The 12,731-nt window shown below is 52.7% G+C and overlaps 2 protein-coding genes across 3 annotated transcripts; both read right to left on the reverse strand.

Annotated features, from left to right (window-relative positions):
- Positions 1–5: 5 nt before the first annotated feature.
- Positions 6–9,793, reverse strand: LRRC23 (leucine rich repeat containing 23). 2 transcript variants are annotated; one of them, XM_071433143.1, is made up of 6 exons: positions 6,342–9,793; positions 6,153–6,265; positions 5,029–5,282; positions 4,814–4,944; positions 1,436–1,572; positions 6–922 (listed from the first exon to the last, which is right to left on the reverse strand). In XM_071433143.1, the coding sequence occupies exons 1-6, from the start codon at positions 6,423–6,425 to the stop codon at positions 415–417; spliced, it is 1,227 nt and encodes a 408-aa protein (XP_071289244.1). In that variant the 5' UTR covers positions 6,426–9,793; the 3' UTR covers positions 6–414. The 2 variants fall into 2 exon arrangements, with proteins under 2 accessions (XP_071289244.1, XP_071289246.1); XM_071433145.1 differs by having other exon boundaries at positions 601–873.
- Positions 9,794–9,926: 133 nt separating this feature from the next.
- On the reverse strand, positions 9,927–12,671 carry TPI1 (triosephosphate isomerase 1). The gene is made up of 7 exons (XM_071433146.1): positions 12,435–12,671; positions 11,634–11,757; positions 11,473–11,557; positions 11,214–11,346; positions 11,020–11,105; positions 10,741–10,828; positions 9,927–10,480 (listed from the first exon to the last, which is right to left on the reverse strand). The coding sequence occupies exons 1-7, from the start codon at positions 12,544–12,546 to the stop codon at positions 10,362–10,364; spliced, it is 747 nt and encodes a 248-aa protein (XP_071289247.1). The 5' UTR covers positions 12,547–12,671; the 3' UTR covers positions 9,927–10,361.
- Positions 12,672–12,731: the final 60 nt, after the last annotated feature.

Here is a 12,731-nt window from a genome sequence, read left to right on the forward strand (position 1 = left end):
GTCACTCCAGGCTCATTAATTATTTTTATTCAAATCAGAAAATCTTGCAGGGTTTTTGGGAAACAAATTGAACTGCAGGACCTGTAACTCTCCCCTTTCCCCTCTCAGTCCTACTGAGAATAGAACACAGTGCAGTGACTGCAAAAACACTGCAGTGCCTCAGGGCAACTTCCAGGACCAGGGTGGGTAGCACTCCTCTTTTCTCCAGAGGTGAAACGAGGTGAAGCTGGTACCTACAGCTCTCGCTTTCTCAGCCTCACAAATGAGGAAAGGCATCACTACATCTTGACAGCCTCTGGGAACAGGTGTTAAAAACGGGTCACTCAGGCACTGTATCCTCAAGAGATTCTTGCATTTCCTGAAGAAGGGAGGAGGGAGAAGTTAATGACTCCATGCCCAATGTCTCTTCCCCGTTCACTGCCCTCTTTTGCTAGTGGGGTCAGGAATGGCAGCAGGGTGGCACGCTGGCCACCACAACCAGGTTGCAAAGCCTGGCCTCTTTTTCAGCCTCCTGTGCTCTTGAGATTGACATCCCTCACCCTTCTCCTCATGTAATAATGTAATATAGTGGAGGAGAGGCTTTATCAGCATGCTTGGTCCTTTTTCTTTCTCTCCACCTCCTTCTAGTCCCTGCACAGCATTGTTCTCACCTTTTCTTTTTCCCTCCTTGTCTGTCGGATTTTCTCGGCCTCTTCCCGCTCCTCTTCCTCGACCGTTTCCTTGTCGAGGCGCTGCAGCCGTGGCAGCCGGGACAGGACCTGCAGCCGGTAATCGGGTTCTTGGGCACACGGATTGTCCATCAGCACCAGCGCCTGCAGCATGGGCAGCACCTGCAGCTTTCCCACCTCCTGAAAGCTTTTGATCCCATTGCTCCTGAAGCACAGAGAGCAGAGCAAGGAGACCCGTGCAAGTAGTGAAATCCCTTTGGAACAAGAAGTGGACATGACAGAAAAAGCAAAACTTAGCAGCATGAGGTACCATAGGCCTTAGACCACAGGTCTGTCACCTAAGATCCACCCAAGATCTGTCTGCAGCTCCCCAGACTGAGGCACAAAAAGGACATCTCCTCTGGATTCCTCCGTGCTTAGCCAGCCATTGAACTGTTTGACATCACCATAGCAAACACCGAGAACTAAAGGGCATTTGCAGGCAGAACACAGAGAACACAGAGAACTGACTTACGGCAAGGAATGAAAATCCTGACGTGGGGTATGAGAATGACTGGAGAGGCTGATATTTTCTAAGAAGCCCAGGAAAGGCCCTGGCTGTTACAGCCTGGACAGCTGCTGAACGCAAGTTAAGGATGGTAAATATCAACACATTCCTACCAGGTCTTCACCTTCCAAAAACACCCCCAGAAAATCCCAAAGAGCTAAATGGGAGTGCAGTCTGATGAAGGCATCTCTGGTCCCAGCACAGACCAGGGAGGACCCACCGTAGATTGAGGTACTGCAGGCACTTCATGCTAGCAGAGAATCCATCCAGGGCCTCAAGCTTGTTGTCACGCAGATGCAGAATCTCCAGCTGCTCAAACTCCTCAAGGCCTTCAAGGCTGCAAATGGTGTTCTTGGCCTGAGTACCAGGGAGGCAGGAAGGGAGAAGGAAAATGGGGACACACAGGAGAGGGAACAACAGTTACTTCTGGCCTTGAAATCTCTTTCTATCCTTCAGACCCCTACCACTCATAACACAGCCTTGTCTGAAGCTCAATCAGATAGCTCAGAGTATTGGCCAAATGGGTTCTCAGAATTCAGATTCAAGGACGAAAAGTTTGCTGAAAAAGCATTTCCTGAAGCATTGCTTTGTGTCTGAGACAAAACCACCCCATGTGAACACTCCACTGCCAGCACAGCACCCCTTCCCATGGCAGTGCCAAATCTGAGCCTCAGAGAGCAACAGCATGGAGGGGAAAGTACACCTGAGTCTACAATTAATGTGTTTAAAGGATGAGTAACCAGCCCCTCTCAGTCACACAGTCCATGTAGTCCAGGCACCTTCCAGTAGCTGCTTCTCTTGTGGGGAAAATCTATGACCAAGAAGTCCCTTCACAGAATTCACAGAATGACTTGGTTGGAAGAGACCTTAAAGATCATTGAGTGCAACCTGTGCCCTAACACCTCAACTAAACCATGGCACTGAGTGCCACATCCAGTCTTAAACACATCCAGGAATGGTGACTCCACCACCTCCCTGGGAAGACCATTCCAGAACTTTATCACTCTTTCAGTAAAAAACTTTTCCTAATATCCGACCTATATTTCCCTTGGCACTGCTTAAGCCTGTGTCCTCTCGTTCTGTCAGCTGCTGCCTGGTGAAAGAGACAAACCCCACCTGACTACAATCATCTTTCAGGGAGTTGTAGAGAGTGATAAGGTCACCTCTGAGTCTCCTTTTCTCCAGGCTAAACACCTCCAGCTCCCTCAGTCATTCCTTACAGGGCGTGTGTTCCAAGCCCCTCACCAGCCTTGTTGCCCTCCTCTGGACACACTCAAGTGTCTCAATGTCCTTCCCAAACTGAGGAGCCAGAACTGGACACAGCACTTCTGCTTCTCTGGGCTGTGTCTTACTTCATGAAAAATTCCCCATCACTGAATTTCATTCACTTCACTGGGATGTGGATTCACGAAGCAGGGAAATGGAAGCTCTGAATTTCAGGTACTGGTTTCACAGCAGGATTTCGGCTGGAAAAGGCCACTAGAGGTCTCCTGCCCGAGCGGAGGCTCCCCGCAGTGCCAGCACCTACGCTCTGCTCTGTCGGGCTGCTCAGCGCCTTGTGCGGCCAAGTTTGGAGCATCCCTGGTAATTATCGGCTCCCCGCCACGTTCTCCAGCCTGGAGCTGAGCAGGGCTTTCCTTGCCGACGTGCCTCGGGGCTGCAGTCACTAAGGATGCTGAGACATGAATGGAAAACGGGGTGAGAGGTGCTCTTGTGCTCTCTCTTCCTCATAGGCACCCAAGCACTGACCTGGGCAATACCTGAGACTAAAAAAGGGGCACAGGCTGAACTGGTGGGATAGGAGAACACTTCAAGGCTGAGTCATTCAGGATGTGGACATTTTGTAGAGAAGGAGAATTCTCATAGAAACTGGACAAAGAAGAATCTGGACCAACTGGGCCAAGTAAAAGGAGTAAGTAACACCAGGAGAAAAAGAGGAAAGTTGGATATTTAGTGAAGGCCATGTGAGCAGATTTACCAGTCAGGAAGGATTAGGACATTGTACCTCAGAGAAAATCGTGAGCTGGTATGGGTGGGGAGCTCACTGATCACTGGTTCACAAAAGGAATAGTAACCTCCCAACACTCTCTCTTTCTTCATCACTTCAGTGTGAATTGTTTTACCAGCTCTAGCCTTGCCAGCACTAGCAGGACAATGCAGAATGAATATTTTTCAGAGTTGTTCCATTTTTCTCCCCTAAATCAAACAACATTCTGTCTGACACGCCATCACCTTCCCTTGGATACCAGTTCTTCACCCAGATGTGATGCCACTGTCTTTCATAAGAAAGTTACCACACATTGCCCATGATTTCCTCTCCCCTTCCTGCACACTCCACCTTCTTCAGGTTAGCTTTTGCCACCACTGCTGCACCATGAGCAGGAGCTAACACAGCCCTACTGTGACCCTCAAAAATGATGCAAGTGCCACATGGCACACACCCACTTGTAAGTCTTCCTAGCACATACCACTTTTTACATATGAAATTTCATCTGTGGCTATGTCATACATTAACCACACGTGGTTCAATTCCTTAAATTGAACCCTTTGTCTTGAACCCTGTCCTTGAGGAATCAGCTGCACTTACCCAAGGCTGAAATAACACCAAAGTCTTTACACAGAAACCAAAGCATTACTGGGGGAGATTTCCCTGCAAGAGGATTTAATGGGCAGGTAGACATGGGAGACAAATTCAAGCCCCACAGATTCTTGTGAGTCAGTTGTTCTAGTTTTAACAATCACCCCTTGCAACTTTCCTGTTTCATATGGGCAGCTCAGAAACCCCACAGTCATGCCAGGAACGTTCCCTCAGCAGAGATGCTCTGTTTGCTTCCCTGCAATAACTCACTAAAGTGACTGGGCATGCTTTGAAATTCTGTATTGCATCTAGTGACTGATCCACTTCATCCATTCTTGGAGCACCTCCAGTCATAAAATCCCAGTTTCCCATCAGAAAATTTCAGGCAATCTCAGCAAGCAATCTCCTCAGTGTTTTCTGCCAGGGAATCTTGATGAAAAAAAGCCACATAGTTTTTCAAAGCCTTTATCATATTTAATTGCTTTTCAAGAGGTAGTGACTCAGGACATCTGTTTAGTCTTTGCAAGCTGTAGCACAGTGTGATCCATGGGGCTAAGCAGTACATACTTTCTTCACTTGCATCTCTAGGAGTAAATGCTTCCTTGAAGTAATTGTTTATGATATTAAGAAACTGCTTCTCCTATCTTAGTTTCACTGCAATATTGAATCAATTTCTTTTTTGGCAGCTGTAGGTGTGAATCACATAATTGTGCTGGCTTTAAACCAGTGTTTGATTAGGCCCATCAGAGAAGAGAAAGAGGCATTGCTTCCCTTTGTCACCCAAAGAGCAAAGCTGTTGTTTTGCCCAGTGACCTCCAGTGGTCCCAGGCCACAAGGAATACAAAGCCTGCCCAACACTGCCTGAAGGGAAAGGTGTCCCCTGCAGGAGGCTGTGAGGGAAGAACCTGATGCATTCAACATGGACTCCTCTGAGATTCCTGGTTCATGGCCACTCCCTTTGTGCTACCTGGGCTGCAGGTGCTGGGATCTGTCCCACTCCCCGGGCTGGTGATCTCTTACCAGATAGAGCTTCTTGAGCTTGGAAACGCCGAGCCCTGCTGTGGTGTTTATCTTGTTTCCTCGCAGCTCCAGGACTTGCAGGCTGAACAAATGGTCGTGACTCAGGCCCAGCAGTGTCTCGATTTTATTTTCTGAGTGCCAGAGGAAGAAGAAACAAGAAAGTTAATCCCACCTTTCCAAGAGAGTGTCCCCACAAGACAGGTAGCCTATATCACCTTTCAGGCTGAGGTTGGCTAGGAGGGGGTGAGTAATGCCCTCAAAATCCACTATGTGGTTGCGATCAAAGCTGATGACTTGGAGGTAGGGCAGCTCCTGCATGCTGGCACTGGTGAGCAGATTCCTATCCACCTTCAGCCAAAGCAGCTGGGTTAGGCTGCTCAGGGGGGCCAAATCTTTCAGCTTGTTCTTTGACAAATCCACATACCGCAGGTGAATGAAGCGTTCAAGGAGGCTGATGTCTGTCAGGCCCCTGAGGGAGAGTGAATGTGAATAAAATACCTCTCATATTTCCCCCCTACCATCTTTTGGGTTGCTCCTTGCCACTACTGATGGGAGGGCAACCACCTCTCCTACTTCTCTACTGTCCTAGAAAGCCCTGCTGAGAAAAGGAAGAAAAAGGCAGATGATAGGGACAGGCCTGTAAGTAAAGATGAATGGCAAGATTGGACCTGCTTTCCTGGCAGAGGGAGTACTTATTCCCATTGAATTCTACCTGTCAGGACAGGCCACAACAAGAGCAGAGAAAAGGTTACGTTTTGGGGAGGGGTTTGTTAGACAATAGTGTCAGCACAAAGGACTGTGTGGAAGGACTTTTCTAGTGGAAAAAATAGTGGTTGAGATACCCTATGAGGCTGAAGAAAGAAAAAGGCTCCCTTAAAGGGGCCTTACTTAGGTGGCTCTGCTGGGGAGGCTGAGGCTCCAAACTGTCCCAAGGCCATTGTGGCACAGTACTTACAGCTGTGTGCCTGTGTACTTACAGCTGCCTGCCTTAAAGGTTAGCAGCTGGGAGGACAGATGTCAATGGATATTTCTCAAAGTGCCTGTAGGGAGGTCACTCTGTTCAGCCCCCCTAGGAGGGCACAGTCCAGAGCGATGGGCAGGCTGCCCTCAGCCTGGGGAACACTGATGTTCCCAGCGGTGTGTCTGGCATGCTGGAGGCAGTGCCCAGCCAGGGCTGAGGATGGACAGGCTGTGCTGAGGCACGGACTGGAATCCAGGTGGCTGGAGAGCAGGGCCTGGATATGCCCCTTCCCTGCATGGCCGGTCACCAGCTTGTGGCACAGCGGCTCCATGGCCATGGAGTAAGGGGCTTCTGCCGGGTCAGGCATTGCACACTCACTTGTCTTTGGCTTCAAACTTCACATAGGCGTGGGCCAGCCCGTTGCCGGTCTTACAGAGGAGAGAGAGGCCCTCCTTGAAGTGCTCCTCCGTCAGGGGACAGGGAGGCGGCTCCTGGGAGAGAAGGAGAGAGCACAACGCCAGCGCTGGCCCAGCCACAGCCGGGCGGTGCTGCGGGCCTCCCCCTCACCTCATCTTCCTTCTCCTTCTCCTTCTCCTTCTCCTCATCCTCCTCCTTCTCCTCGCCCTCTTCCTTCTCCTCCTCGTCCTCCATGCTCCCGGGGCAGGCCGCGCTTGCTGCCTCCTGCGGCGCCCGCTGGCCGAGGCCCGGCCGCTGCCATGGGAACGGGGGCGGGCCCGCCGCTGTCCCCAGCGCCGCGGCCCCGGGGCTCGGAAAGCTCCGAGCGTGTCCCGCCCCCACCACCGGCGCTTTGCGATCCCACCGCACCTTCCCGGCTGGGTGACATCTCTGCGGCTGTTAGCGTAGGCAGAGAACCGAAGGATTTTTTCGGTGGGAAGGGACCGCTGTGCACACCTAGCTCAGAACGGGGCGGGTTCAAAGTCAGGCAGGACTGCACAGGGTGGTGGGCGCTGGGGCGGTGAATGCCTAATTAATTAATTTACCCTCCAGTAAATGTTTAATTAACGTGTTGACCAGAATTAGCCTTGGGCTCTGCATGAAGCCTCCCCGAATATGAGCATGTGGATGCCAGGAAAGGGTTTTCGCGGTGCACTGCTCCAGCCCCGTCCTCCAGGCTGTGGAGCTGGGAAGGGTTGAGCTTTCCCGTGCCCTGCCGATGCCAACAGCACTGGGTGTTTACCAGCCAGGAATGCTACTCAGAGCTGATGGTCAGCAGTGGTTCGCAGTTAATCCAAAGTCCAAGGCTCTGCTCCCTTTCCCTTCAGTGCCCTTTGCTCCTTTGCAGTGCCTGGATAACGTTAGTGCTGGCTAAACTGGTCCAGGCAGAGCTGCTCACACAGCCATCAGCCATCGCCCTTCCTGCACAGCACCCTGCGCTCAGGGCTGCACGGCGAGCTGCCCCCTGCCTTGTCCTGCTAGGCTCCCCCGTGCCGAGCCCTTCTCCTGTGCTACACATCTGAAAGTCAATCTGAATTCACTCCCTGCTCATTATCACACAACCACAGATTGGTTTGGATTGGAAGGAACCTCAAAAATCAGCTTGTCTCAATCCCCCTGCCACCCATTAGACCAGGTGGCCGAGGGCTCCATCCAGCCTGGCCTTGAACAGCTCCAAGGATGGGGCAGCCACAACTCCTCTGGGCAACCTGTTCCACTGCCTCACCACGCTCAGAGTAAAGAAATAATCTACATATGAACACTTCATTTCCTGCCTTTGCTTCCTGCCCTAAACATTCCCTAATTACAGATGGAAACACAAATCTTTAAACTAGAGAAATTTTATTTAGATTATATATATCCTAAACTTAATTATACTGATAATTAGGGAGGGTATGTGCTAAAAGCAGGCCCGCACACCCTCAGAGGAGCACAGGGTGACGAGGGCAGGAGGGGGAGCCCAAGCAGCACCTGCCAGGCTGCTTCCAGGCCCATCCCAGGGGCATCGGCCCAATAAAGGCCCATTTCGAGAGGCACAGGAGCACAGTGGCGGGTGGGAACCCAAATTAAGGACTCAGAGAAAGGAACACCCTGTCCAGCCCCATCCCAGGAGCCTCAGCCCCCGAGCACCTTTTGGATTAGGGGTGTAGCTGTCTTCAGGAGTGTGGGACACAGGACGAGATGCAGGGGAAGAGCATTTGGGGATTGCACAGGACTCATTAGGGAATGATTAGGGCAGGAACCAGGGGTGACCTAGGTCACACAGAGAAACAAATATAGCATACAGGAATAAAAAGGGCCAGTCATGTGTCAATGGTTTGTGATGATTTGTCCACGACCTGCACCTGATCAGTGCAGCCTGTCGGGTCTCCTCATTAAACTCCTTTTGCACTTTGCCCTGCGTGAGGAACTCGTGGTCAGGGCACCGCAGGGAGCTGCTGCTGGGGGCTGGAGAGGCCGGGATTGAGGGGCAGCCACTGGGCACTGCCTGAGCCCAGCTGCTGGAAGGAGACACCCTGTACACGTGTGTAAATACTTCTGTAAATACACAGAGGCTCACTAGGGCACCTCTGTCCTGCTCAGCTGGAGCAGAGAGTGGGATGAGGCTGCCAGTGCTGAGTGGGAGGGCTCTGTGTGGATAGATCTGTGTGGCCAGCCATGGCCATGTTTAAATGCAATATATTCAAAATCACAGAATATTCTGAGTTTAAAGGGATACCCACAAGGACCATTGAGTCCAACATGTGTGTGTGGTGCCTTCTGGGAATACAAGCTCAGCCTGGCTATTGTTTGGGGCTGAGGATGCGGAGCCATCGCAGCCTCTCTCAGGCTGTCACATCTGGCACAGTGCATTTTTCTCCAACAGCAACCTGTTTAACAGCCAACCACTACAATTTGCTGTGAGGATCTGGCATTATTTCCATTCCAGAAAGCTGCAGTCCTGCCAGGAAGCAGACAAAAAGAAGAGAAACAAGATCTGGCATTCCTGCTGATACAGAAATTATTTTCCATGAGTTTATTCCTCATTAAACTAATGTTTTCATGCCCCTGCATTCTCTCAAAGCAGCAAGATCAATGTCCAGCTCCATCCGTTTTCTTCTATATAGGTCACTCTCCTGGGCTCTTGTACTGTGGGCAGGGCTGGGCAGGAGCAGGAGCTGACAGCAGAGCTGCAGCTGGTGGCCCAGCCCTGAGTGACTGTACCCAGTCCCTGCAGCCTTAGGAGCACTGTGTGCCCCTGCTGCATCACTGCTGCTCTGGTCTGGGTGACCCAACAGCCCCAGACTACAGCCATGGCCCAGCAGCCTCTCAGAAACACAGGCTCTGGTTGTAGAAAAGTTTTCAGATTTTTTTTTGCCTTTTTTTTTTTGCCTTTGAATATCCTCCTTCTTTCTCCATCACTCGACACACATACAGAGCTGCCACCTCCTTGCTGCTGTCAGGCTCTTCCTTCTCAGACCACCTGATATCCTAGGAAGGAGACCCTTCCCATCCAGCTGGGCAGCAGGAAGCTCCCCCAGCAGCAATAGGGCAGGAGTCCCCACAGTATCAGTGTTTTTCCTCCTGGCTCCTCAGGTCCAGCCCCTTATCCCTCAGGTGATGCTGGCACTAGCAGCTGGAACACTGCCCATAGGCTCCCAAGGATGCACTGCCTCACAAACAAGCTCCTCCTTGTCAGGCACTTCTTTTTCATCATCCTCAGTACTACCAAAAAAAACCCCAGCAGCTGGGAGGTAATATCAAGTCTTGCTTCCTCACCCACCAGCACATGGCTGAAAGCAGGCAGCAAGCACTGCCCCAACACAGGGCCTAAGTAAAATCCTTCCCTGCAGAGACTGAGCTGCTCCACTCTACATTTAATGAGCAAGGTCAATTACCAGTCCTTACAGGCAAAGAGCAGGGATGAGCACATTACTGAGCCTGCCAGGGAAGACTGCCTCACTGGTGGAGCAGCCAGGTGCTCCAGCAGCCACTGGAATAAACACAGATATATCAGAATCACCACAGGCCCAAAGAAGAGCTGTTATATGACAGAAGCAAGATGCAGGTAGAATCTGTGAAGTGCCTACTGGGGTAACAGTGGGCTCTCGGGGAAAAGCCCACAAAACCCTCTCTGCAACCAGCCACCTCCAAAAGCACTAAGTTCTCTATGCTGCTTGTCCCTGAGATGCTTCCAAATAAGATCCAGGACACACCTTTGCTTTTTCTGTTTTTCATTTATTGTTCAGTACGGGACACAGGTGAGGTAAGACATCTCACAAGGATCTAAGCTGACAGGTTCCTTGCTGATGGAGCTGAGGGATGCAAGACTGTAGTTCCTTTTCCTCCCTGCAGCACCAGCGGCCCCCTCTCCCTGCAGGGCTGCAGGGAAAGGGAGAGATACTGGCCAGGTGGGCTGTGGGCTCTGAACAGGTCAAGGGGAAACTGAGGATTCAGCTCAAAGAGGAGACTGCCAAGACAGGCTCCTGCTAACAGGACTCTGACGTGGTGGGGGTGGTTAGCAGAACATCTACAACAATGACTGTGGAGGGGGAAAGCCTCGGGGAGGCCTCCGTACTGAGACGTGTGCAACAAAAGGTCCCTTCTTGCTTCCATTTCTTAACCACAAGGGACAGCTCCTCATGGGGTGCTTCAGTGTTTGGCATTGATAATATCCACGAACTCTGGCTTGAGAGAAGCTCCACCAACAAGGAAGCCATCCACATCGTGCTGAGAGGCCAGCTCCTTACAGTTGCTGCCAGTGACAGAGCCTAAGGAGGGAGCAGTGGTTTAAGGTCAGATGTGCCAGCTCTAGGAAAATGGAGCCAGGGCAAAAGCAGGACTGGCAAGGTACCAGCCACCTCCTGCAGACAGCAAGACTGTCTCCCATTTATCCAAGCAAGCTACCCAAACAAGGGGTAGCTTTATGCTCTCACAGTCAAGAGTTTCCTCGCCAGGGAGAGAACGATGCAGCAACAGGTAGAGAAACTAAGCACTTCCTGCCCTGGAAAGTCGCTCCAGACTCACTTACCTCCATAGATAATCCTAGTTGACTGAGCAACAGCATCAGACACGTGGCTTTTCAGCCACCCCCGCAGCTTCTCATGAACTTCCTGAGCCTGCAATACAACGCAGGAGTCACACCGAGGCCTGAGCCATTCTGTACACAGTTCCCTTCCAAAGACAAGGGAACAGATATTCTCTAAGTCACTAAGAATCTCCAGGAGATTCTCACTAAGAATCTTCAGGCAGGTTTCCTGAGGGGCAAGGGTTAGTTGATCATTTAATCAGCCACCTCCCCTGCTCATACCTGTTGGGGAGTTGCAGTTTTACCAGTTCCAATGGCCCAAACTGGCTCATAGGCAAGAACCACTTTACCCCAGTCCTTCACATTATCTAGGGAAGAGAGAGAAGGTAGAGGTGAGCACAATACCCCCATACTGGGAAGAGCAGAGCTGGAAAATGGCTAAAAAACCCACACCAACCATTTATTTTTCCTCTTACCAGCAATAGCCTTGGTCTGTTCGAAAACCACCTTCTCCGTTATGCCAGCTTCTCTCTCATCCAGCTTCTCTCCAATACAGGCAATGACTCCAAGGCCCTCAGCCAGAGCATGAGCCACCTTCTGCCCAATCAACTGGGAATGGAAAAGAAACAAGGCAGCCAATAAAACAGGTTAGAGGTCTGTTTTAATTGCTCACTCTTCCAGTCTTTGTAGACCCATCTTAGCTGGACCATGTCTCCATTGTATGAGGGCACTCACCTCATCAGACTCTCCAAAAACATGCCTTCGCTCTGAGTGGCCTAGGATCACCCATGCAGCTCCAATATCCTTGATCATTGCTGGGCTGGGGAGAAAGGAGATGACTCACTGGAGGAAATTCACATCCCAGAGGCACCCTGACTTTACTCTCCGTGGCTCACCTGATCTCTCCTGTGAAAGCTCCCTTTGGTACCTTGTAACAGTTCTGTGCTGCCACGCCAATCTTTGCATCGAGCTTCTGACGGGCAAAGTCTAGGTAGATGGAGGGGGCTCCACAAACCACCTCTGTAAGGCAAAGCACCCTGTTACCCTTGTGACAGGAGAAGGGAAGAAACTGTACCCGGCCACTGATCCCGGCCCCAAGAGGTCATCCCTCTCTGCTGGGAAGGCACAGCCCGCCCCTCCTCACTGACATTTGGGGGCCCCTCTGCCACAGGACAATCCCTGCTATCCGATAACTCAACAGCAGGCAGGAAAGCCCTTTCCAGGGAGCTGGACAGGCGATACCAGGCCGACGGGCAGGTCACAGGGGTCCCTTGGAAAGTGCCCAGATAAAAGATCGGGTGCGAATCCGACCCTGCAGCCTGGGCCTGGCCGAACCGGGAAGAGCCGGGTTGTGCCTGGGTTATAACCGGGCACGGCGGCGGGGCGGGGGCTGCAGCGCGGCGCTCCGAGAGCCCCGCTCCCAGGCGTGGGGGCCAGGCCGAGGGAGGCGCGGGGCCCCGGGCCCGCGGGGTCTGTGGGGATGGGCCGGGGCGCCCCGGGGGTCGGCCGCACGTGGCGGCCGGGCCTGCGGGTACCCGGATCCGGTTTCGCGGGTATATTTAGCGCCGCTGCCGCAGGGTTATATTTAGGCCCCCGCCGCCCTCTGACATTTGCCGCTCCCCCGCCCGGGCCCGGGCCCGGTCCCCGGCTCCGCAGGGCCGTGTGGGACGTGCGCTACGTGCGGGCCGCGCCCTCACCGGTGTCGGCGGAGAGCTTGGCGCTGTTCAGCGTGTGGATGAGCTCGCCCAGGCTCTTCTTGTCGCCGTTCATCTTCCAGTTGCCCCCCACGAAGAACTTCCTGGGCGCCATGGCGGGAACGAGCGGGAGCGGGGCCGGCACCGGAGGAGACGCGAAGGTCAGCAGCGGCAGCGCGAACGGCGACCGGCGCCCCTTTTATAGCGCGGCGACGGCTGAGGCCCCGCCCCCCGCGTGCCCCGCCCAAGACCACGCCCCGCAGCGGAGCCCCGCCCCCTGCCCCACCCGCGCTCCCGCGG

Source organism: Agelaius tricolor, unplaced genomic scaffold, assembly GCF_023055355.1.
Source record: "Agelaius tricolor isolate 1412-34295 unplaced genomic scaffold, bAgeTri1.0.p SCAF_9, whole genome shotgun sequence".
NCBI classification, from domain to species: domain Eukaryota; kingdom Metazoa; phylum Chordata; class Aves; order Passeriformes; family Icteridae; genus Agelaius; species Agelaius tricolor.